At 39.5% G+C, this 27,553-nt stretch overlaps 1 protein-coding gene across 1 annotated transcript in view; it reads right to left on the reverse strand.

Annotated features, from left to right (window-relative positions):
- Window positions 1-780: 780 nt before the first annotated feature.
- reep3b (receptor accessory protein 3b) overlaps window positions 781-27,553 on the reverse strand; it is a 60,992-nt gene continuing 34,219 nt past the window's right edge. The window contains exons 3-8 of the mRNA XM_072239185.1: window positions 15,489-15,565; window positions 11,262-11,382; window positions 10,770-10,883; window positions 7,894-8,041; window positions 2,209-2,357; window positions 781-1,741 (exon numbers count right to left, since the gene is read on the reverse strand). Coding sequence (XP_072095286.1) covers window positions 1,676-1,741; window positions 2,209-2,357; window positions 7,894-8,041; window positions 10,770-10,883; window positions 11,262-11,382; window positions 15,489-15,565 — 675 coding nt within the window. The 3' untranslated portion in view covers window positions 781-1,675. The remainder of the gene's footprint in view (window positions 1,742-2,208; window positions 2,358-7,893; window positions 8,042-10,769; window positions 10,884-11,261; window positions 11,383-15,488; window positions 15,566-27,553) is intronic.

Consider the following 27,553-nt stretch of genomic DNA (forward strand, 5'->3'; position numbering starts at 1 on the left):
TTAAATGTGTCATCTGTGGAGATATGACAGTAACAAGAACAAGAAATGTTCTGTTGGGGTGGGAGAGGGAAGGGAATGTCCTTTAAAAATAGCATCAGCATCCTAAAGGCCAGCCACATGACATTAATAGCAAGTAGAATGCTTCTGCATTGGACCATAAAACACGAGTAGAATTAGGCCATTCAGCACATTGAGCCTACTCTGCCATTCCATCATGGCTGATCCATTTTCCTCTCAATCCCATTCTGCCTTCTCCCTGTAACCTTTCATGCCCTGACTAACAAGGAACCTATCAACCTCCGTTTTAAATCTACTCAATGACGTTACCTCCACAGCCATCAGTGGCAATGAATTCCAGACATTCACCACCTTCAGGCTAAAGATATTCCTCCTTTCGTCTAAAGGGACGTCCTTCTATTCTGAGGCTGCGCCCTCTGGTCCAACACTCTCCCACTATTGGAAACATCCACTCTATCTAGACTTTTCAAGCTACATACGGATGTGCAAGAACAGATTTTTTTTAATGTACATGCTGGAAATTGTCAGAAATACTCAGATCACATAGCATCTTTGGAAAGAGAAAGAGTAAATACTTCAAGTTAAAGATGCTTCATGAGAACTCCATAAGATCAATCCTTGGGTGTGTTGATTGTTAATGCAAATGATGCATTTCACTGTATGTACACACAAAATTCATAACAACGAATACTGCTTTACATTGCATTCCCAACCACCGGGTAGATATTGTCTGAATTTAGACCATTTAAAATGTTTTAAATATAACAGTCAGAAAAAATTTATTACAATAGAAGTTTAAAGTCCTGCACCAACCTGTACACTTTTGCAGCTCTGCTGCGATCTACATATTCAAACTACAGTTAAGAATGTCTGTTGTTAAAATCTGACAACCAGGTAAAGTCACACACCAACATTTACCTGAATATTTGAATCCAAGAACACAAACATCTTGAATTCACAAGTCAATTAAACCAAGTACTTGCTACTGAATCGTGCTCGGTATATTCCACATTTAAAAAGGTAAAAAGTTGGGGAAAAAAATCACTCAGCTTACACCGACAGATATAAAATAAAGGCACCCATTAAACCTATACAAAATTTATAAAAACATGCAATTAATGTTTAAAATCTAAGTATTTTGTTTGAAGAATTCTACCAGAAAGACACTTATAGATGGTTTTACATACAAGCCCAGAGTTACAAAATCATGACTGAAATGTGGTCCTTAGTGTTGAGTGCAAGAAAGTGCATTATTCTGTGAAAAATTAATACTTGTTTTTTTAAAAATCACAGCTCAAATTCAGTGTTTCCATGAGCTTCTCCGTAATTCAGAATTCAAGTTCATCAAATCTTCTCCTCAAGACTATTTCTTAACCCTTCTTCTGGTTTGTAAGAATATATCCGTAGACGATTACTCCTCCAGTCAATGATTTAAAATTCCCAGTCAATATTGGATTTCAGTTTCAAGCCCAATCATCATGGGACTGCAACAATGAATGCAGTCCTCTGTCACTGGGCCAACTCAGCAGGATGAGTCAAACAACAAGGTCATATACATCGGAAACAGCAAAATCTCAGCTTTCTGAAAATTAGAAAAATATTGACAAGTGATACTGTATATTGCCAAGTTAGGATCAAAAAGAATATCCAAAGCATTTTATCCTGGAATATAACTACACTGAGGCCGCTTCTTAGATCTCAATTTCAGGGATCCATACCGAACCTAGAACAAATCAAAACCAAAATTGACTTAATATATTTCAAACAAAACACACAAATGTTGAATTTATAGCAACTAATGCCAGACAAGTAAATTGAGTCTAAAAATTGCTAACAGCTCATTCTTTATTTCCTCCATTTTTATCCAATTGTTCTTTAGAGCAGGTGTTGAGGATGGCACTGAGATGAGAGAACTGCCATAACCAAATTGAAGAGATTAAGTAGAAGTGACCAGAACTATGAGAGTTATTGACCAAATAGGATAAAAAGAACCTACTGCTAGAGGAATTGAAGACAGATGACAAAGGCTCAAAAAATGATGAAAAAACCAGTGGAGTTAGTAACAAGCAGATTTTAAAAACATCTAGAAAGAGAAATTGAAACAAAACTTACCTGCAATACTTTTCAATAAATAAACACTGAAATGAGGAGGGCAGAGGTCTACAATTACAGATTACCAAAAGCATTTACCTCTTTACGGTGACCTTTCCGTTTCACTTTAAGGCTCTGTGATCGTTGAAGGTGCTTTTGTGTGACCACCTCATCATCAGAATGAGCACTGTTTTGGTCAACCTCTGATCGATCCTCACTATCCACATCATCGTAATCAAAATGCCTGGCTGAAAAAAAAATGAAATGGCACATTAATACATCCTGCAATTCCCTTCGAATTTTTGTGCACATTAAGTATTTATTGTCAGTGGGGGAAGTGTTAGGGAAAAAACAGATGTATACAAAATTAGGTGAAGACGTTCATTTCCAAATACTCAGTATTTAAAATCCACAAGCAGTCATGTACCAATAATTATACGTTTGTTCACCAGGGGGCAACACCACCTCACTGCCACACAAAGAAGTTCACACAACAGATGCACCAAGTTAAAAGACTAGATTACAAACAGAGCAGTAAATGAGGGGGAAAGATGAGATCAAAAGGATCAATTACTACCAGCACCCCCCCCCCCATTTTAATCAAGGTCAAAAGAATTTCTCTGTACTAATGCTTTCATGCCTCCAACAGATTAATTTCCACTTCAGTGGAGGTTTATCAAAATTTCCCTTAGTTTTCCCCATTTTGCATACTTCGGCATGATAATCATTAAAGCTAAGAAACCGTTTTTTCCAGTGAACATGCACAGTCTCATTTAACAAAAATTGCTTCTAAGAGAAAATGAAAGGTTGGAAAAATGAGTCCGTCGCACACTGGTAACTGTAGCCAGTGGGCCTCAGCTATTCACAATCTACAATCAATGATATGACTGGGAATCAGCTGTAACATCTCCACATTTACTAAAAACACTACAGTGGGAAATTAAGTACAGATGAGGGTGCAAAGAAGCTTCAAGGCAATATTGACAAGTTGAAGAACGTGGCAGATTAAGCACAATGTGAAAAACTGAGTAGATATCCACTTTGGTTGAGAAAAACAACTGCTGAGTATTTCTTACATAGTGACTGATTGGAAATTATTGATATACGGAGTGAACAGAGCGTCTGACTACACAAGGCACTAAAAGACAGTATGCAGGTTCAACAGGCAATTAGGATGTCAAATGGTATGCTTGCCTTTATTTCACAAGGATGTCAATACAGAGTAAAGTTCTCTTGTATAATTGTAGCAAGGTCTTGCTAAAATAAGACTTGGAATGTTGGATGGAATTTTAAAATCGCCTTCTTCACCTTTTATAGGTGCAGTTAAAACACAGCCATCTGGTTCTTGGGCTGGCAGGTCTAGAAAACGTTAGACATCTTTAGGTTTTAGAAGAATGAGGAGTGACTAGCCAATAGACATGGGGAAAGATGTTACCCTGGAATCAGAGTCTCAAGGTAACTTAGAACCAAAATGAGACCAAATTTCTTTACTTACTGTGTGAAATCTTTTCTATTCTCTACCAGGCTGCAAAGTTTCTGTCATTAACTGCATTCAAAAAGAAACCTGATAGTTTTCTAGATATTAAAAGAATTACTGGATTATGGGATAGAGCAGGGAAATGGTTTTCAAGTAAAAGATAAAGCTGTGATCTTACTGAATGCAGAGCATGTTCAAACAGTTGAATGGCACCTTATTTCTTCTATTACTTAAATGGAAAATTTGCTTGAAAGTGGTACCATTTGTAAATTCAGTGTCCATGAAAATTTAAGCTTGAAATTTTCAGGGCCAATGAAAATGAAGAAAGTTAAGTACAAAAAAAAGTCACGTATCACTCAGCCTATCACCGAATTTCGAGCATGATTCCAATTCAGAAACCAAGTCAAATTCATTACAAACCATTGTACTTTTTCAATTCCTGACTGACCACATTGTACATTTTTAAACCTTATACTTTCATTTACATAGATCTGCACAGAGGGGAACAGACCCTTCAGCCACCTATATCTGTGCCAACCATGAAGCCAATTTATACTAATCTCATTTGCCCGAATATGGTCTACATCCCTCCATTCCATAGGACATAAGAGCAGAATTAAGCCATCTGGCCCAACAAGTCTGCTCCACCATTCAATAAAGCCTTTTATTTTTCTCCCCATCTCAACCTCAGTTCCCGGCCTTCTCCCCATAACCTTTGATGCCATGTCCAAACAAGAACCTATCAATCTCTGCCTTTAATACACCCACTGACCCGGCCTCCACAGCTGCACGTGGCAACAAATTCCACAAATTCACCACCCTTTGGCTAAAGAAATTTCTATTCATCTGTTTTGAAAGGACACCCCTCTATCCTGAGTCTGTGCCCTCTTGTCCTAGGGTCTCCCACCATGGGAAACATTTCCGCATCTACTTTGTCTAGGCCTTTCAATATTCAAAGAGTTTCAATGAGATCCTTCCTCATCCTTCTGAATTCCAGCGAGTACAGACCCAGAGCCTTCAAACGTTCCTCATATGATAACCCTTTCAATCCTGAAATCATCCATGTGAACCTCCTCTGGACCCTCTCCAATGCCAGCACGTCTCTTCTAAGATGAGGGTCCCAAAACTGTTCAAGGTGAGGCCTCACCAGTGCCTTATAAGCCTCAGCATCACATCCTTGCTCTTGTATTCTAGACCTTATGAAATGAATGCTAACATAGCATTTGCCCTCCTCACCACTGATGCAACCTGCAAGTTAACTTTTAGGGTGTTCTGCACAAGGTCTCCCAAGTCCCTTTGCATCTCAGATTCCTGGATTTTCTCCCCATTTAGAAAATAATCCGCACATTCATTTCTTCTACCAAAGTGCATAACCATGCATTTTCCCACATTATATTTCATTTGCCACTCTCTCACCCATTCTCCTAATCTGTCTAAGTTCTTCTGCATTCTCCCCATTTCCTCATCACTACCTGCCCCTGCACCAATCTCCATATCATCTGCAAACTTGGCAACAAAGCCATCTATTCCATCATCTAAATCATTTATATACAGCATTAAAAGAAGCGGTCCAAACACCGACCCCTGCGGAACACCATTAGACAATGGCAGCCAACCAGAAAAGATTTCTTTTATTCCCACTCACTGCCTCCTATCAATCAGCCAATGCTCTAACCACGCCAGTAACTTTCCTGTAATACCATGGGCCCTTAACTTGGTAAGCAGCCGCATGTGTGGCACCTTCTCAAAGGCCTTCTGAAAGTCCAAATATACAACATCCACTGTATCTATCCTACTTGTAATCTCCTCAAAGAATTCCAATAGGCTCGTCAGGCAGGATTTTCCCTGAAGGAAACCATGCTCACTTTGTACTATCTTGTTCTGTGACACCAAGTACTTCATCACCTCATCCTTAACAATCGACTCCAACATCTTCCCAACCACTGAGGTAAGGCCAACTGGTCTTTAATTTCCTTTCTACTGCCTTCCTCCTTTCTTAAAGAGTGTAGTAACATTTGCAATTTTCCAGTCCTCTGGCACCATGCTAGAGTCCAATGATTTTTGAAAGATCATTTCTAATGCCACTACAATCTACCTCTTTCAGAATCCTAGGGTGCAGTTCCTTTGGTCCGGGTGACTTGTGTACCTTTAAGTCTTTCAGCTTTTTGAGCGGCTTCTCTCTTGTAATAGTAACTGCACCGATTTCTCTTCTTTTACACACTACATCAGGCATACTGCTAGTGTCTTCCACAGCGAAGACTGACGCAAAATATTTAGTTCATCAGCCATCTCCTTGTCCCCATTATTTCTCCTGCCTCACTTTCTAACGGTCCTACATCCACTCTCATCTCTCTTTTATTTTTACTATCCACTTTGATATCATTTGCTAACTTGCTTTCATATTTCATCTTTTCCCTTCTAATGATTTTTTAAGTTGCTCTCTGTAGGTTTTTAAAAACTTCCCAATCCTCTATCTTCCCACTCGTCTTTGCTTTGTTGTATGCTGTTTCTTTTGCTTTTATACTTTATACTTTATTGTCGCCAAACAATTGATACTAGAACGTACAATCAACACAGTGATACTTGATTCTGCGCTTCTCGCTCCCTGGATTACAAATCGATAGTAAATATTAAAAATTTAAATTATAAATCATAAATAGAAAATAGAAAAATGGAAAGTAAGGTAGTGCAAAAAAACCGAGATGCCGGTCCGGATATTTGGAGGGTATGGCCCAGATCCGGGTCAGGATCCGTTCAGCAGTCTTATCACAGTTGGAAAGAAGCTCCGACAGCGTGCGGTGTAAAGTGAGTCCAAGGACGATAGACTGGTTTGTGTGATGTGCTTCGCCGTGTTCATGATCTTCTGCAGCTTCTTCCGGTCTTGGACAGGACAACTTCCATAGCAGGTTGTGATACACCCTAGAAGAATGCTTTCTACAGTGTATCTATAAAAATTAGCAAGGGTTTTAGGGGACAGGCCAAATTTCTTTAGTTTTCTCAGGAAGTAAAGGTGCTGGTGGGCCTCTTGGCAGTGAACTCTGCTTGGCTGGACCAAGTCAGGTCATTTGCGATATTGACCCCTAGGAACTTAAAAGCTTTTGACCTCTTCCACTTGCGCACCACCGATGTAAATTAGGTCACGTGGTCCGCTACTTTTACAAAAGTTTTGACATCTCGTCAGCCACAGTTGTACTATTTTACCATTTGAGTATTTCTTCATTTTTGGAGTACACATATTCTGCAATCCAGGCACCTAACCGTGGCAAAACAAAACTTACCTCAACAAATCTCCTTTATTCTTAACCCTTCCCACTTTAAATGCAAGTGCTCTGATACTGGACACTTCCACTCTGAGAAAAGGCTCTGACCATCCACTCTATTTATACCTGTCATCATTTTATTTACTTCTGGCAGGTTGCCCCTCAGCTTCCAATGCTCTACTCCAATCTCCCCATACAGCTAATACTAATTATTATCAAAGTACACAGACCACCTTGAGATTAATTTTCTTACTGCCATTTACAGGAAAAATAAACTATAATAGAACATGTGAAAAACTATACATAACAAAGACCAAACATCCAATGTGTGAAAGACAAATCGTGCAAATCACAAAGTAAATAGATAATACTGAAAAAATGTGTTGCAGAGTCCTTGAGAGTGAGCCTGTAGGTTGTGAAGTCCTCTCCAATCCAGGCAACATTCAAGTTCCTCTCCACACCCTCTCCAAAGCCTCCATAACAATGTGTCTCCTGTAAATGAGATGACCAGAACTGCACACAATACTTCAAATGTGGCTTAGCCAGTAAGTTTTATGCAGCTGAACAAGTTTTATCCAAATGTGGCCTAAGCAAAGTCTCATGCAGCTTCAGATCTTCATTTTCACTTTTCCTTGCATTGGCAATTTAAGGCCCTGTAACTATCCTTATAAATCAACAACATAAAAACTCAGGAACGATGCTTGGGATCTGTAGTTCCGACAAGCTGGGAACAATTACGCGATATGGTAGTGTAGTGATTAGCACAAGGCTTTACAACCCCAGATTGGGGTTCAATTCCCATCGTTATCCGTAAGAAGTTTCCACACAAGTTTTCTCCAGGTGCTCCGGTTTCCTCCCACATTTCAAGGGTGTATGGTCAGGGTTAGTAGGTTGCAGGCATACTATGATGGCACCAGAACATGGCGACACTTAACAGGCTTCCCCCAGCACATCCTTGGACTGTGTTGGTCATTGACACAAACAAATACCAAGCTGCACAAACATCACGTTACCTTGCGGAAGGTTTGATTGCTTATAATCACTTACCAAAGTCCTCCTTAGGCAACTGTTTCATCTTCTTTCTGGTATCTGCATCACCAGTTAAGGAGCGATGTCCTACTGGCTCATCACCTTGTATGGTTGTTAAGTCATGCATACTTAAACTCCGTAGCTTCTCAGTGATTGCACCTTGACTCTGCACAGAAAGAAAACTTCATCAAAACTTTCACTTTCAATTGAATGCATTCATTTTGGAAAAATATTGAGAAATTGTTATACATCAATTGCAAACAAAAAATGAGTGTTCTTTCTTTGGATATGATGGGCATCAAGCTGGAGAAACAAGAAATGTATGTTTAATTTCCTATTGGTTTGGAATTAGCCAGAGTCAACAGGGACATTACAGAAAAATAACGATCTCAAATTGAGAAAAGGCAACTAAATATCTTTGGTTGTACTCCAGCTGTTACTCAGGGGACCCCTGAGTGTTACACCTATCAGTACAGGTTGAGAATAAAGAGTCAGAATCATATGTTTTAGCCAAGTGACTGAAGTACCCAATCACAGAATAGGTACGGTCAAGGGATAACCACACAGCCATCATGGGCAAGAACAACTCATCAGTTTATTCAGCGATGAGGAATCCAAAAGGAGCTACACTCATCTTGGATAACAAGCACCATTTCAGAATTTTCTCATGAATTGCTTAGCAACATACAGAAGAGTGGATTTTGTCACAATAAAATTCACGTGAAACAGCCTTTCCTCACCACCACCCAGACAATATCCCAAACCAGGTGTGCGTAAAAAATGAAAGAATGATAAGCACAAGCAAGAAGAAAGCAGCTTATTTGCATGCAATTTTTCTGCCATTGACACCATGAACAAGATCTAAGCATGTCTAGATGAAAAGCAGAGCCAATTTCTGTTACATGTTTTATTTTAAATAGCTTGAAGATGATTAAGCAAATGGGGAACAGCACCATTCATAGTGAGCAGGAGCTGCTGTAGCTTCAAAACCGTTTTGAATGGTTTAAGTGGGAAACTCCAAATCATTTAACATCTACCACAAAGTTTGTAGCTTACAACCATAACTTTTCCACAACAAACTCCAAAATAAATGCTGACCACAGAAGGGTTGGGGTTTCCAACAGATACGAGGCTTGTATATACAGTGCATTCGGTTAATTGGAACTGATCGGAACCAGTACACTTTTGCCCAAATAAGTGGCTGCCCCAATTAGCCAAAGTTTCACGGAAATAGTTAAAAAGGTATAAAAAGACAAACCACTGTTTGACTGAGTAATAAATTATGTACTTAAATGAAAACGGAACAAATTACAACACTATCAAAACTAATACAACTTATCGACATATACGTCATGTACTTTTGACTGTAAAGGAAGACAATCAGCTCAGACAATGGGCTCCCTTCATACAATCCTTTCAACGATTGCATCCCTTCAATCTTCATTTTCACTGTAACATTCAAGATGACTGTAGATTCAAACTCTTCCAAGTTCCTAAACTTGTTGAAACAGTTTCATTTTCACTCACAGCTGTTAATGGCATCTCCAAGGCTGAATGCTAGAAAACGCAGTGAGCAAAACCGTTCTGAATTGTCTAACTGAATATTTCTCACCAATTATCAGCGACAAAAATCACTGCTTTCTGAAGGCAATTATACACAACTTACACTATTTAAAAACTGCTCACTCTAAGCACAGTGTAATGTCTAACTGCCACACAAGTGTATGCGACTGACACTAGTTAGAAACTGTTTGGCAGCTGTCTCCTGTCCCAAATAAACAAAGGGAATCCAGCTATTTTCTTAATTAGTTATTGTTCTTTGACAGATGTCCCAAATAAGTGGCTGCCCAGATTTACCGATGGCCCAATTAACTGGAATCCACAGTTTCGACACAGTGCAAAAGTACATCTTCACCGTTCCAACTCAAATTAAGGACTTTATGCAACAATTGCTTCTGTTTACATTCTACATTACTGCTAAGAACCTCTTCGGTTATCTTCAACTGAAATTGTTTTGAAACTCTGTTTGAAATCCGAAATTTGTAATTAACAAAGACCCTGCTCAAAATAAGTTCTAGGATATTCTTCAGAAGAGCATGCCGTTAATAGCTTCAAAAGCCAAAAAAATTATATTTTATGGGAATCATCCTGAAAAAAAATTTTTAAGAGTACAATAAGTTAATTAGTGCCATTCAACCACATCTTAAATAACTAAAGCAGTTATCCATTTATGCTAATAATCTCATTACCTCAACTCGATTGGGCCAGTACAACAGTAGAAAGTTGAATAATAATCCTGCAAGACAGTTTGCAAGTATAGGCAAGAAAAAGCAATATCAAAGTTAGAATTAAGATAGAAGGGAAATGACAAGTCAGCTAATAACTTAACATCTTACATAAAACTCAATGCAGAATTAAAGTTCAATAGTTTTAATCCACATTCTCAAATGTACATTTGGACTACTAAAGAGGTTTAATAGAGGCGGCTAATGAGATAGTTAATCCAAGGAGCTATTTTAAAACAAACTTAATAAAAAGAAAATTAAAACTTCTTTGGGTATGAGATTTTGGAAGAAAGGTCTTCACAAGAAGTACAGCTTTTTCTTTTTCAGTGTTGTAAATATTTTTGCATTCCACTTTACTAAATGTATCTGTAAGACAACACTTGCGTGATAAGATAGGGTGTGCAATCTCTCCCCAATTCTGTATCGCACAGCGAGAGAGAGTAGCTGAAAAGGCACGTTAAAATTGGATGTTCACTCTATGCAGGTGAAAGCAGGTAGACTGTATTCTGAAAATTGCCTAAAATGTTATAAAACCAGGTGTTATCACACACGATTTCTGCAAGGATTTAATTATGGTCTTTTAACAGTAAAAAACCACACTCTGCTTACCTTTACTGCAGCAGATACAGCAGCAGTTGCAGCGAAGTTTAAACCTTGTTTTCCAAATCTCACCATGGTATCATAGCTTCGATCTTTGGCTTGGCTAATATAGTCATCAATCTCCTGAAGCAAACGTAATTCAGCATACATGAATTTCAACATTAAAATCAAACCTTTGAGATTATTTCTCACAATACACTCATAATTAATACTTTGAGAGATAAGAAGTGTTTCCAAAATATAAAGTTAGGACAGCTATAAATGTCACTGACAATATTAAGAATGAATGGACATTTTAATGCAGCACTTTTCAAATACCTTGGAATGATAACAAAGCCTTATAAAAATCCTGTTCTTTATAAATCTGCTCAATTTCATGTTGTGGAAACTGTTACCATTTCAGATGAAACAACCATTTGTAAATGCTTTCACTAAGAAGTCATAGTTAAACTGGGATCAACTTAAAACAGAAACCTGCCAAGTTACAACAGAATTACTTACGCGCTCACGGGAGGACAGAAGAGGATGTAGAAACTTTCTGTAAAGTACACCTGCACCTCGAGTGTATGGAGACAGCAACCAGATAACAAATGCGACTTTAAGTTCATAGTACAGCGGAAACCTGCAAATAAAGGCAAGTACAGTGCAAAACGATCAGGTTAATATGATCCTAGAGGTATGGATAAACTAGAATCAAACTTACCTTGTCTAATCACCCACTCCAAACCAGCATAGGAGAGGTTTCAATGAGATCCCTCCTTATTCTTCTAAACTCTAGTGAGCACAGGCCCAGAGCCATCAAACATTACTCTTGTTAACCCTTTCATTTCCAGAATCATTCTCATGAACCTCCTCTGGACCCTCTCCAATGTCAGCACATCCTTTTAGATGAGGGGCCCAAAACATGTGATCTGACCAAAGCCTCAACATTACATTCTTGCTTTTATATTCTAGTCCTCTCAAAATGAATGCCAACATTGTATTTGCCTTCCTCACCCTCAACTGAAGATTTGAAATTTTCCTATTTGTTTTGTACAAATTCTCACATACTCAAAAAAAATGCCTGTTGCTAGAAATTCTCTCAATAAAAAGATATGCCCCATCTTTCAAGTTAATCATGTTTTCCCCAGGATCAGAACAGCGGTTTTGCTTTAATCCATCACTTGTATTGTGCTCACTGGCTTACCGCGGTTGGTGCTATTTTATAGTTATTTACAGGTGTTCCCCGCTTTACAAAAGTTCACTTTACGCCATTTCGCTTTTATGAATGACTTACATTAGTACCTGTTTCCGCTAACCAAAAGAAATCCGAAGACGATTTTCATTTCTATGAAAAAAGGCGCCCGCTTTAAACTTGTGTTTACCCCAAGAAAGACTACCATGACCATGAAGCCTTGCGCAGGGAGGTGTGTGCGCATGCATGTACGTGTCGATTTTTTTTTCTACAAATCGCTTTTTTGGCTAAATCTTCCCGATTCTGGTAAGTGAAACTACACTGTACATACATTATTTCTACTTTATATAGAAAAAAGGCGCCCGCTTTAAACTTGTGTTTACCCTGAGAAAGACTACCATACCATGGAGCCTTGCGCGGACAGGTGTGTGCGCATGCATGTACGTGCCTTTTTTTTTTTAGGTTTAATGTGCTATTTGGTAGGTTATTTTTTTGGGTCTGGGAACGCTCCAAAATCTTTTCCATATAAATTAATGGTAATTGCTTCTTCGCTTTACGCCATTTCGGCTTACAAAAGGTTTCATAGGAACACTCTACTTTCGGATAGCGGGGTAACCTGTACCAAGTATAATAATTTGCATTCACATAGTGTTTACAATGTTATAAAATATTCCAAGGTGCTAAACAAGAATCTCAAAATTGAATCACAACCATTCTTTTTGCATGTTTGTGTTTGAGCAATATTTTAGACTAGCAGCTGAGCTTGGAAATGTCTCAATGTTTCATATGAAGGCTTCTGTATGTTGCTGTACATTAATAAAAGAAAGAAACCAGAGTCAGGTAGCCCCAATCATAGCTAAATCTTCCCCCTCCCCCTAATTCGCTATGGTGTAGCAAACAGCCAGGTTTTCTGTGGTGTGCGTTCAAATTGTTCAGGGTGGAAGAGGCTCTGCCACCAAACACCCACCCCTCCCCCACTACAGGAAGAAACATTGTCTCAGCCCGAAACATCCACTGTTTACTCATTTCCATAGATACTGCCTGACCTGCTGAGTTCCGCCAGCATTGTGTGTGTGATACTTAGATTTCCAGCGTCTGCAGATTTTCTCTTGCTTGTGATCATCTCCTCTAACAGCTTATTATTACACCTTTTTGTGCTATCAACACACTTGGATATAGTACATTCAAAGTCATTGAAATAAAATGTAAACAGCCAAGGCCCCAGAAATGAATTCCTTGGAAACTCAAGTTCTAACTTGCTAACCAAAAAACAACCTGAATATGCCTCGGGCTTTCCTTCTTAACCAACCCTTATTCAAACTCAGAACCATTAGACCATATCTTGTGGAATATGCTTTAATGCAGCACCCTCTCAAATACCTTTTGGAAATCCCAACACATATCCATTTTCTTTATCCACATGTTAAATCGCTCACAGACACAAACAACAAAACACATTCTCAGGAAGGATGTTGTTTACCACGGCTATTACAGGCACATTCTCTAACACAATACAATTATAAATGCACTGCAAAGGTCTTTTCGAAAACCAACATCCATGAGAATCTAAATGGGAAAGGAACAATTAAATCAAAATCAACTACGCAGTTTAAAGATAACAACTGGCACACAAAGCTTGTGGAAATCTCAAACAGGAGATTCTGCAGCTGACTGAAACCTTGAACAACACAAAATGCAGAAGGAGTTCAGCAGGTCAGGCAGCATCTATGGCAGGGATAAACAGTTGACATTTTGGGCCAAGACCCTTCATCAGGACTAGAAAGGCGTAGAAGCCAGAATAAGGTGGAGGAAGAAGCACAAACTGACAGATAATAAGTGAAGACAGGTGAGTGGGAAGATGTGTAGCTGGGATAAACTGGGGTGCTGGGAGGCGATAGGTGAAAGAGATAAAGGGCTGAAGAAGCAATCAGACAGGAGTAGACCATAGAGGACTGGGCAGGAAGAGGGGAGGCAAAAGGTAAAAAGAGTTACCAGAATGAGAAATGGGAAAAAAGAGAGGGAAGAGAAATCACCAGGAGTTGGAGAAATCAATTTTTATGCCATCAGGTTGGAGGCTACCCAGAGAGGATGAGATGTTGCTCTATCAGCCCGAGTTTGGTCTCAGCATGACAGTAGAGGAATCCATGGACAGACGTGTCAGAATGGGAATGGAAAGTCAAATTGAAATGAATAGGCACCAGGAGATCCTGCATTTTGCAGAGGACAAAACAAAGGGAGCACCAGATAAAATAGATGACCCAGAGAGACTCATAGGGAAATGTGGCCTCACCTAGAAGGATTGTTTAGGGTTCTGAATGTTGGGGAGGGAAGAGCTGTAAGGGCAGCTGGAGCATTTGTCCTGCTTACAGGGATTAGCACCAAGAGGAAGATCAGTGGGGAGATGAGTAGACAAGGGAGTTCTTATTTTCCCTCTAGAAAGCAGAGGGGTGGGGTAGGAAAGAGGTGCTTAGTGGCAGGATCACATTGAAGATGCCCATAGAGTGATATGCGAGGGCAAGGGGAACTCTCTTCCTGTTATGATGGTGGGAGGATGGGATAAGGGCAGAAAATGGAGGAGACGTAGGTGAGCAAGAGCTCAAACTATTTGAAATCTTAAATATTGTTCGCAGGAAGATTTCATATTCACGGAAGTTAAAATACAAAGTGAGCAGCAACTGCTAAAGTAATCTTCAAAACAGAATAAAGGAATCCTGGTTTACGATATCACGCCAGCTGTGATATATTGCTGATTTATATAAAAGCAAGAGGCTCAAAAATCATTTTATTAAAAAATGGCATTCAGCAAATACATTCCAACTGTTAAATGAAGAATATGTGAAAACTCTCCCACCAACATTTGGCCAAACAATTACAAAATACAAAACTGGACCACTTTTATTTAATTCGAAGAGTAGGCACAAGTCTTAATGAGCTAGGAAGTGTTTTATAAACTTGAATTACAATAAATGATGTGTGTTGTCAAAAAGAAACTTAACAGCAAACTGCTGCAAGATTAATGAAGAAATATGCAACATATATTGATATAGCGGCAAATATAGAGCTGCAGTGAGTGATAAAGTAGTGCCTCAAGCAGAACAGATTGCATTTGCTGTTTTTATTATTTTAAAGTGGTTTACTTCATATACACTGCAGTAGAACCTAGCTACCTGACCAAGCCCAATGTTACTCAACATGAATCCTGCACACATTGTGTAACAGAAAATATTTTTCATATTTGGTTGGTTTATGCCCCCCATAGCTCCTTATAAATAAATGAAGTGAGACATTTATTCACAGTCTCAGTCTGGCAATCCAACCTGAAACCCTGTGTGTCAGGTTTCAGAGTCCAGTCCTCCAGCATTGATCAAATTAAGAGTTTTAATTTTATGCCTGAACAGATCACGAGTCAACAGCACTCAGCAAAATTAAGCACAAAGAAAAACAAATTTTTGTCATTCGTGCATGTGTAATTTTCCAATCTTTTTCATCAAATATTTATCAGAATCATTCAAAATTAACAAAACAATTCACTGCATCTTATTTTCTAATCTTACCATGCAATAGTGAGATCCGCAAACGTTTCAAGTACCGTGTAAAGGGCAAAAACAATCCAGTACATCATCCACCGAACCTGGAAACAACAAAATCAGAACTATAATGTGCAATGGGATACTTTTGAATAAGTGAACCAAGATGATCCAGCAATTCCTCATGAATACACTAATCATCTGCAACTCAAGCATTAGTCACCATAACAAGATTAGTGAAGCAGAATTAAGTTAAGAGACAAACTACGTAATTATAGTTGAAGACAGATCCCATTTCAAGAAGCTGGAATAAGCAGCAGCTCCCAGTGTACATCCTGTAGCTTAAAAAGAGACATTATGGACAAGATCTGAGCAGAAACCAGTAACCAGGGACTGGTAGGAAGGAAATGGAAAGGAAAAGACATTAATTCTCCTATTTCCTTCCCAGTCTCTTGTGCACAATCTAGTAATTAGTTTCAGTAGATTTCCAGTAAATGATGCTGATCACATTAAGGAAAAAAAATGTGGGGAATAAGCACACTAATAATAGAAAGAAATCTACGTGGTGCCTTGAAAAATATTCAGCCCTTTTGTAATTACAATGCTAACCTTCTTCAAGTGTAATATACTGTATTACCCTACAAACTCACCCAATTTATTGATGCAGAAAATTGGAGGATCACCTAGTTTCAATGAATTCATAAGAATAATACCCCCTCTCTTTGTAAGGTCCAACAGAAAAGTAGATTTTCAACGGACAAAACCAAAATGAAGACAAAAGAACATTCAAAACAAGTCAAGAAAATGACAACAGAGAAGAGTACAAGAACATCTCAATGTACTGAATGTACCTCAGTGCTCAGTGCAGTATATCATGAAAAAGTGGAAAAAATACAAAACCACAGCCACACTGCCTAGGTCAGGCCGCCCTCTAAACCTAGTCACTGAAGAATGACACTTGCAAGAGAGGCTACTGTGACACCAAATATCACTGACTGAGCTGCAGAGTCAGTGGCTGCAACTGGAGATGATGTCCATGGTTCCACAATCTTCAAGGCCTTGCACAAAAAGAGTATTAAATAGAATAGTGGCACGAAAAAAAATCTCTAGCTTAAAAAAGCATATCCTTGCAGGTAAAGACTTTGAATAGCGTCACTTAGAAGATACTGTAAAGATGTGCAAGAAAGTCTTGAGGTTGGATGAGACTAAAGTGGAACTTTTTGACCTCAATACTACTGGTATGTGTGGCATAAATCTAATACTGCACATCAGCCAGCTAACACTGCTCCTTACTGTAAGTATGGTGGAGGTAGCATCATTCCATGGGGATGCTTTTCAACAGCAGGGACTGGAAATCTGGTCGGGATTGATGGGAAGTTAAATGCTGCTAAATACAGAGAGATCCTGGATAAAAACCTGATAGCCCCGCCAGAAAGCTTAAACTTGGGAGGAAGTTTGTCTTTCAGCAGGACATCCGTAGGTCGAGCAACCATGGAGTGGTTTCAAATAAATAAAATTGATGTCCTTGAGTGGCCCAGTCAGAGTCCTGACGCTAACCTGTCCAAACATCTCTGGCAAGACCTCAGGATTGCTGTCCACCATCACTCCCCAACTAACCTGGCACAGCTTGAGCAATTTTGCAAGGAGGAATGGGCAAATCTTGTTCCATCATGTTCTACAAAACCAGTAGAAACTTATCCAAATCGACTTCTGGCTGTAATAACCACGAGAGGTGGTTCAACTAAGTACTGAGCAAAGGGAGATGAATACTTTTGAACTGCTGACATTCCAGTTTTTGAATTTTTAATTTTTCATGTTTTACAATTTTCCCTGCTTTTTGAGTTCTACTGTAAAACAAATGAGCATGTGATTCACAAATAAAAATTCTCAGTTAAATTGATTAAATACCAAGTGGTAACACTTTATGTGAACAATGTGGTGAGGGCTGAATACTTTTTCAAGGCAATGTAAGCCTATTATCTGCACTGTATAGTAACTAACCAAATGGGAACGGAAATTGAGTATCAGTATTTCTAGGTACACCTGTCAAGTAAATAAGGAATTGCATTACTTTAATGGTGTCCATTAATGATTTGATTAAATTCACAGAAAAATGGTGACTTGTTTTACCAAGTTCCAAGCTACTTACAAATTGGAATTCACAATTTTCCCAAAAGTCAAATTGCTACATTGCTACATTGCTCAAAGTACACTGAACAAACTGCAGCAATCTCCACGTATTTTAAAATCAACCAAAATGTAAGACAGTTTTTTTAAAAATTTAGAGGATATATAACAATTAAATCAGAGCAATTTAAATATAACTTGAGTACACAAAATAAAACGAGTGAATGTCATTTCGAAATTGCTGTTATGATAGGTTGTATTTTAAGTGACTTTAATCAACCTGACCATTTCTCACAAGCTGCTATTGCTCTAATGATATGGTTGAGCAACCATGCTCATTTTGGGACTGAGCACAACTGTATAATTATACTGCCGGCTCCATCTGGCTGCCATGAGATGGCTGAACAAGGCTCTCCTTATATTTCAATGGGCAGACAGAATCAAAAAAACTGTATGTTTGAAAGAAGCCAGGCCTATCATTATCCCCTTTTGTACACTTTTTTCCTCCAACCATCGCGATATATTCAGTTAAAACAGTCACATCAGGAGTGCAAAAGCTTTGGGTTTGGGAGGTTGGATTTATTTGTCAGGGTAGATGCGCAGAGAATCTTCTCTGGCTGATCCAAACATGTGATCACAGATTCAAAATAAGCGGCAAGCTATTTAACATTAAAATTAGAGGAATTTCCTGCATTCAGCAGGTGCTGAACTTTTAAGAATTCCCTACCTAAGGCGGCTAACAATGGCTTAAATCGGTGATTATATTCAAGATCAATAAACTTCCTTAATTCCTTCTACGATCAGGAAACAGGGATATGACAAGAAAATGTGTTAAGTGTATACACACCTTTTGGGAGACTAAACCTTCCCAAAATACTGCTTGGATTCACATACTGTTTATGATGATATGGAGAATGTCAGAGTTGATTTAGGAGGAAATACAAAGATTGATGCTTATCAGCCAAATCTATAATTAAAATGTGATTACTTTCCAACCTTAGCTTTCTCTCATTCAACAGCAAAACTTCCACACCGGGGCTGGGAACGTTTCCCCCTGCTGGGATGTCCAGAATGAGAGATCACAAAGGTCACAATCTCAAGTTACACAGAAAGAAATTTAGAACAGAGATATGCAGAAATGTCTTCATTCAGAGGGTGGTGAACCCATGGAATTTACAGTGCCTACAAAACGTATTCACCCCCCCCCCACCCCCCGAAGCTTTCATGTTTTATAGTTTTGCAACATTGATTAACAGTGATTTACTTTGGTTTTTTTGACACTGGTCAACACAAAAAGACCCTTTCCTGTCAAAGTGAAAACAGATCTCCACAAAGTGATCTAAATTAATTACAAATATAAAACACAAAATAATTGATTGCATAAGTATTCACCCCCCCCCCACCTTAATATGACATACCAATTTATCACTGGTGCAGCCAAATGGTTTTAGAAGTCACATAATTAGTTAAATGGGGATCTATTTTTGGAGACCTGTGTGCAGTCAAGATGTTTCAATTGATTATAGTAAAAAATGCACAAGAGTCTGTAAAGTCCAACTGCTGGTGAGTCAGTATCCTGTGAAAAACTACACCATGAAGACAAAAGAACACTCCAAGCAACTCTGCAAAAAAGGTTATTGAACAGCACAAGTCAGGAGATGGATGCAGAAAACTTCCAAGTCACTGAATAACCTTTTAAGTCAATCAGCAAGAAATGGAAAGAATATGGCCAAGCCATAAATCTGCCTGCAGCAGGTTGTCCTCAAAAACTGAATGACTGCGCAAGAAGGGGTCTAGCAAGGGAGGCCAGCAAGAGACCTATGACAACTCTGGAGGAGTCACAAGCTTCAGTAGCTGAGATGAGAGAGATTGCACATACAACAACTGTTGCCCCAGTGCTTCACCTGTCGCAGCTTTATGGGACAGCGGCACAGAAAAAGCCACTATTGAAAAAAAATCACAAAGTCTCAGCTAGAGTTTGCCATAAGGCATGTGGGAGATTCTGAAGTCAGCTGGAAGGTGGTTCTATAGTCTGATCAAACCAAAAGTGCGCTTTTAGTCCAGACTAAACGTTATGTTTGGCGCAAGTCAAACACCACACAGCAAAAACATACCATCCCTACCGTGAAGCATGGTGGTGGCTGCATCATGCTGTGGGGATGCTTCACTGCAGCAGGCCCTAGAAGGGTTGTGAAGGTAGGGGGTAAAGTGAATGCAGCAAAATACGGTGAAATCATGGAGGAAAACCTGATGCAGTCTGCAAAAGAACTATTTTGTTTTCCAGCAAGACAATAACCCCAAGCCTAAAGCCAAAGCTACACAGGAGTGGCTTAAAAACAACAAAGTTAATGTCTGGAGCGCCAAGTTAATGTCCAGACCTCAATCCAATTGAGAATTTGTGGCTGGAGTTGAGAAGTGCTGTTCACTCACGATCCCCAAGCAATCTGACAGAGCTTGAGCAGTTTTGTAACAAAGAATGGGGAAAAATTGCTGTGTCCAGATGTGCAAAGTTGATAGAAATCTATCCACACAGACTCAAAGCTATAATTGCCGCCAAAAGTGCATCTACTAAATACTGACTTGAAGGAGGTGAATACTTATGCAATCAATTATTTTGTGATTTATATTTGTAATTAATTTAGATAACTTTGCAGAGATCTGTTTTCACCTTGACATGAAAGTCTCTTATGGTTGATCGGTGTCAAAGAAGCCAAATTAAATTCACTATGATTCAATGTTGTAAAACAATAAAACATGAAAACTTCTGGGGGTGAAGACTTTTTATAGGTACCGTATGCCGCCCGGGGGGGGGAAGAGGGCTGCTGTAGTCACAGAGACCCTGTAACTGAACCACTTTCTTTTCAACGATGGTATAAATTATCCAGAGGAAACTAAATTTTGAATTAAAAAGGGCACCAAAACAAAAATTGTCATTTTATCTGCTGCATAATTTTTTTAAAAACTGGCTTTAGGCTAATGGACAACGTCCCCTCTCACACAACCAAGTCTCAGTCCTGAATTAATACATTTTACACTTGGTTTAAAAAGCACAAACTTCAAATGTGCACAGAATTTAGCACTCAACTAGTCGACAGTATAGCTCAAACTTGACAGAAGAATTTTACAGAATCACAGAAGATACACAATTTTAGATTCTGCTACAGAAATCTGTTGACACAACATGGATTGATGCACCTGTACAGTACTGATGGAATACGACACTGTCAGAGGTTAAACCCACCCTTTCCCTGTCCCCTCAAGGATTACAGATCTCACAAAACAATTACTTCAGTCTGCAAGACAGTGTAACTTATTATAAATACATATTTGAAGAGCAATATTACTGGGTCAATAGCCAGAGTTCAGGACCATTTTATGAGATGTGTGCTTGTGAATCCTAGAATGGCAATGGATGAATTTAAGTTCAAGTAACAAAATAAAATAATAAAAAGTGCTAATTCCAATAACAGCAACAGTAAAACCACTGGACTGCTATAAAAATACTGTTTCTGGTTCAGCAACATTCTTCAGAGAAGGAAAATCTACCTTCACACAAGTCTGACCTCATTACAACTTCAGATCCACAGATGTAGATAATACTTCCCTGCATTTTGAGGTCTGGACCAATCAGGGATGGACAATGCCCACAATATTCACAGAATGTAGATAAAGTATTTTTAAAACACACAAGCCATGCAATATGGAAGATTATTTTATGCTCCATTACTAGGTTGTACATCCCAACAGCTTACATATAAGCACACGTCTGGACCCCAGCCCTCCACTTACTCAGCTATCCACCACCCATAACCCCAATCCCTTCAAGCATCCTACAGTAAAAACTCTTGAGTCTTGCTTAAGCACTCATTTCCTCCTATTCCGGTTAACTTTCTTCAAGGAGTCCTTTCAAGCATCTTTTTAACCATCATTTCACTGAGGTTATTAAAAACCCATGTAAATTTGCAAATGCTCATGTGCAGCACATCCCACTGGTTTTAGACTGGTGTGGCCCTTATGCTCAGTTAGAAATTTTTCCTGGATGCCCTGAACAGCTTCCTTCATTCCACTCGTAGCTCTTCACCTACTTCTCAACTTGTTCTTTCCTGGGATACATGAAATGGATACGAAGGGGCGTAAAAATTCAATCTGCAGCCACTTATTTGACTTGGCACATCAGTGATAATAAACCCAATTCTGGTCCAGAAGTACATCTAATTTTAGGGTGTGTTGGCAAAGTTGGCTTGGTCATAGAAGGCAAAGCATAGTGGTCAAAGAGTGCTTTTCTGAATGCAGAGATCAGTGCTGAGACCGTTATGAGTTGTCATGGCTATAAATAACTTGGATGAGGTGTAGATAAATCAGTTCCTGATGACACAAAAATTATGAGTAGTAGACAGTAAACACTTGTGAAAGGATACAGAGGGACATAGTTCAGTTGGAAAGTTGGGCTAAGCAGTGATAGATGGAAGTTAATTCAGATAAGTGCAAGGTACAAGTTCAAAATTTGATAGGACATGTAGAGCAGGGGGCCCCAACCTTTCTCGCACTGCGGACCGGTTTCATATTGACAATATTCTTGCGGACCAGCCGACCCGGGGGGGGTAGGGTTGTCAACGGACAAAAGTAGCAGTCAAATACGCTGGGTTTTCCCCGAGAAAGACTACAATGACCATGAAGCCTTGCGCGGGCACCAGTGCGCATGTGTAACTTGCGCATGCGTGTACGATTTTTTTTTTTACAAATCGTTTTTGGCGATTCTGTTCGGGGGGGGGGGGAGGGCGTTAATCACGACCGGAATATAGATGATAATTAGCTAATACACTTAATTTCGTTTCTAAAAGGGTTTATCTAACGAATTTAATATTAAACACACAGCCCATATTCTCCTCGCATGAATATAGTGATAAGTCAATTATCAGGGGAGGACCGGGGAGCTTGAAGTAAGTATTGAACGAACTTCCAGTAGAAGTGGTAGAGGCAGATTCAATATCATCATTGTTACGTACCCCGTAACTGGGTTGCCAAACCAGCAGAAATAGACCACTTAGTTGGAGTCTGGATTACTGGAACTAAGAAAATTTTATTAAAGAAATAAGTAACACAGTACTCTAATCGTAAGGATATAAATGCAACAGGTTAGCAATGATAAAACACACATGTACACAGAACTAGGATAATAGGAATCAAACAAGCTCTATCACAGTCTAGGGGTAAAATGATCAGTCTCAAGTGACGCAGAGTTCAGTTCAGCTTACTACAGTTCGCAGTAATCGCTGTTGTGCCGTTGGAGAGGGAGAGAGAGAGAATGCAAATTCTGATTCACACAGACCTTTGTTCTTCGCAGTTAGCTTTCAGGCGAACCCTTTTATGTCTTCTGTGGTCACTGACTGTGACCCCTCCGTTCCGGATACGACCGTTCTTCCGCGGTGAACCCGGCACCCAGGCAAGGGCGGTCACGCACACCAGGTTCCCGCCAATCGTACCTTTTCACCTTGTGCGTATATGGTCGGTCCCGCGACCAGACCTCCAAACTCCCACCGACTTATGGGGGCACACCGCACTTCCAGGGTCTCGTTATCTCGTGATATCGTGGTGTCTTGCCTTAGCGAACCTGTTCCTTTTATCCCCCTGCTGGGATATCGCCTGTCCATCAAACTTCAAACAGTTCAGGTTCAAAGCAACGGGTCTGTCAATACTCGGACTGGTGTCTCTTTTCGTTGTCTCTCTCCTCTCTCATTAACATTTTGAACGTTTCTCCATTTGTCTCCCTTATCTCTCTCATCAGCATCAATCTTCTGATAACTTGGTTTGTCCTCACATCACTTAAAGAAAAATTGGATAGGTATATGGACAGGAAAGGAATGGAGGGTTATGGGCTGAGTGCAGGTCGGTGGGACTTGGTGAGAGTAAGCGTTCGGCACGGACTAGAAGGGCAGAGATGGCCTGTTTCCGTGCTGTAATTGTTATATAGTTATACAAGTCAATAGCATCATAACATTTTAAGTATCGTTTGGATATTAAACACGCAGCACATATTTTCCCCGTATAAACATATAAAATCATTGCAACACACCAATATCGCTGAATCAGTGGGAGCCCTGGGATTGTTTTCCTGCAACAAGACGGTCCTATCGAGGGGTGACGAGACACAGCGATACTCGAACGGGGTTCCTAATGTCCAGTCTATTCCGCAATTTAGTTTTCGTTGCATTCATTGCAGAGATAAGTTGGAAATGGAAGCAACGTTTTCAGTGCTTTCGTGGCTATCTCAGGATATTTAGCCTTGACTTTGATCCATAATGCTGGCAGAGATGTTATGTCAAACATACTTTTCAGCTCGCCGTCATTTGCAAGCTCGAGGAGTTGATCTTCTTCCCGCGCTGAAATGGATGACACGCGGGTAATGACCTCGTATGCGTAATGACTCAACAGTGGGCATGACAGGGAATGAGGAAAGGTGCAGCTGACTCCTATCGCCAAATCATATCGTTTCCTCGCGGCCCGGTAGAGCATGCTCTGCAGCCCGGTACCGGTACGCGGCCCGCGGCCCGGTGGTGGGGGACCGCTGATGTAGAGTACATGGCAATCACCTCAGAAGGGCTAATATACAGAGGGTCATTGGGGTGCCAATTCATGCTCCCTGAAAATGGCAACACAAGTGGGTAGGAAATTGAAACTGGTATTTCAGCAAGCTTTCCTTTACAGACACAGGATGTCATGTTGCATCTGTGCAAAATATAGGTACAGTTCTAGTCACCAGACTACAGGAAGAATGAGGTAGCAATAGAAAGGATTCACTGGGACTTTACATGGAATGGAAGGATGTGGTTATAAGGAGAAATTGAATATGATGGATTTATTCTCTGGGTTTACTCTCACAAGAGGCTGAGGTGTGACCTTCAAGGTTTGAGGGACAATAAAGTAGATAGCCTTTTTCCGAGGGTGGATGACTTGAGAACACGAGTATAAAGTAAGAGGCAAGGTTTTCAAAGGAGATCTAAGGGGCAAAATTTTCCACAGAGGATGGTGGTTCCATGGAATAAGCTGCCAGAGGTGGTGGTAGAGACAGATACAGTTATGGTGTTGAAATGTCAGTTGGATAGATACGAGTAGGAAAGGAGTACAGGGATATGAGTGTGGGATTAGCACAAGTAGACATCACGGATGAATTGGGCCAGGTGTCCTGTTTCTATGCCATTCAATTCAGTGACATGTAATGTGTATAGAAGCCATGTTATGCTAAATGAACATATTGGGGAAAAAAAACTTCTGCGGAACACCTTGAAATTTATGGGAGTTTACTTACCATTAACACCATCAGAACTACAGACCAAGCAAGATTTGAAAGTTTTCCAAACATTAGTGTGGTTTGTGTTGCTCTAAAACCTGATTTGGCCTTAAGTCGTGAATTGCCACCCGTCAAAAAAAAAATGGGTGAGCCGCAGAAAGTGAAGAGGATTTACTGGATAGCTGCAGGTGAACAACTTACTTATAGGGCATAATCACATTTAGCACTGTGGTATAACAACTTGCATAACAATGAAAATTGTAGCAACTTGAACAAACTTTTTAGTTTGGCTGTCTTGGCACTGCTCACAAGAACAACTTCCTAGCAGAATGCCAAAAATCAACATTGGAAAATCTAAATTAAACTTACTTTAGCCTTCATCGGATCAACTCCAAGGTTAAAAACAGTGCCTCTTCACAAAAGCACAGGCAATCCCAAGGAACAGCCATGAATAAGTAACTAACATCTGTTGAACTCAAAGCCAAATCTTAATTAATTCCAAGTGTAAGACAATCCCATAGGTCTGTCTCAAAGATCTGAGTGATGCAATTTTTCTGTTTTGACTTGCAAGGGTATTATTTCTGTTAACGAGAAGCTGCTGTTTTTTTTATATTTGTGTTTTATTTCTGTTGCTAGACAAACAAAAAGATGCAGTCTTCAACAATTGCACCACTGTTTTTCTCTGGGCAGTTTATACTGTTAAGACAACCCTGGTTATATGTTGATAATTTTGCAGGGACCACCCACACACAGCATGATTGCAAGGGAATTATCAAAAAGCAAACAAAAACACCTTTAAAATGACTGACATCGACGGATGCAGGAGTTCATCACCGGAATTTTGGGATACTATCTTTCTGGATGTCTAAGTGTTAATACTGCGTTCACCAGCTCAGACCAACTGAATATAACGTGAAGGAAACAGAAACAGAAGGAAACCATTTGGCCATTCATGCCCACTCTACTATTAAATAAGGCCAGGATTAATCATTTTCTTGCACTGACACCACATGTCTGATATCCAAAAATCTACCAATCTCCATTTGGTATTTCTTCAATGACTGAGCCTTTAAAGTACCTTTGGTTAGAGAATTCTCAGGGTTCACTCACTCCCCTGTGCAAAACAAATTATTCTCATCTCTGCCCTGAAAGGTTGATCTTTTATTTTCAGAATATGACCCCTGAATCCAGACAAGCCAACTGGGCTTCCCAGCTCATTGCTACAGCCCAGAGCAACACAATGCAGTAACTCTCCCAATGCATGTCCCTGGCCAGGCAATTCATTGGTTTTAACAACAGGCAACAATCAACCCCTAGGCTCAACAGCTGTCAAAGCATTTACTGTTACTGAAGGTTTGTGAACGTCAAAATCAACTGGGAGCGTTTAAGAAATAAAAATGTTTTAGAAGTTAAAAAATGGAAATAAAAGTTTAAAAAGTTAAAATTGAAATCAAGTTTAAAAAGTTAAAAACAATTAAAACAAAAAGTGATAATTAAATCAAATAAAAATCCTCTTCTTGCCTTCCACCCCATCAGCTTTTCATATATTTCAAAGAATGCATAGTACAGCTATGTATATAGTATATAATCCTGAGGTTCATCTTCCTACAGCCAACCAGGAAACAAAGAAAACCATGGAGCCTGTTCAAGGAAAAATATCACCCACTCCCCTACACATATATAAAAAAAAGTCATACAAATTGCAACAAGACCACCCCCCCACGCGCAAAAGGCAACAAGAAAGAACAAGCGAAAACACAGAATGTAAAAACAAAATGAAAGAGTTCATATTCAGTTCAGTTCAATGTCTGTTATCAACAGCCGTCCCAATTGGACACCTGCAACTGCACCAAGTTAGACTGGCAGTTTCAATGGGAAGATTTCCCAGAGAAAGCAGAGACTGTGCTATCTTCATAGGACTCCATGAATACTCAACCAATGCTGTAACCTCTGCTCTGGAATAGCTATATTACAACCTTATTTGCCAGAGAATCTGCTGGAAGGGCTGAATTAAAACAGAAAATGCAGAAATACTCAGCAGTTCAGCCAGTATCTATGGAGAAAGAAACAGCTATACATTTCAGGTTGATGATCTAACATGACTTTGCATTAAGTGTAATCAAAATGAACCAAGGTTCATTTTAATGGAACAAGTTTCCCTATTTTATTGGTTATCATTTACAGACTTTTGTATTTAGCTTTTTCAATGGAAAAGTGGCTGAAGAAAATGCAACTATTTGCTTTAGAGGGATCTTACTTCCCTGCTCCTTCCGTATTCTATTCACTTAGTATGGCCTTTTCTTTTACATTCCTGGCATCTGCAGTTTCTTTTCCATCTGATCAAGTACACTCATTTCAAATAAAAAGTTTAACCCCAGATGTAAAAGAGCAGTCCAACAACAATAGTGACATTCCCTTTTCACCCACTTTTATAGCAAACCATTATTTACTAGCTTGGAAGTGCTTACTGCTGTTGGCTCATGATTCCAAGAGCCAGAGAGGGACTCTGACACTTTACCGTCATTGACAGCATACATTTCAATCCAATTTGCCAGGTCTGAAATATCTGACACGTTGACATGAGGAAAATGCTGATGTTAAAAACTAACTGTTCAATGGAAACATTCTGAAAATTCCTTAACATGCACAAATTCCCAATGCCACGTTTGCACGCTCA

This window comes from Mobula birostris, chromosome 21 (assembly GCF_030028105.1).
Source record: "Mobula birostris isolate sMobBir1 chromosome 21, sMobBir1.hap1, whole genome shotgun sequence".
NCBI classification, from domain to species: domain Eukaryota; kingdom Metazoa; phylum Chordata; class Chondrichthyes; order Myliobatiformes; family Myliobatidae; genus Mobula; species Mobula birostris.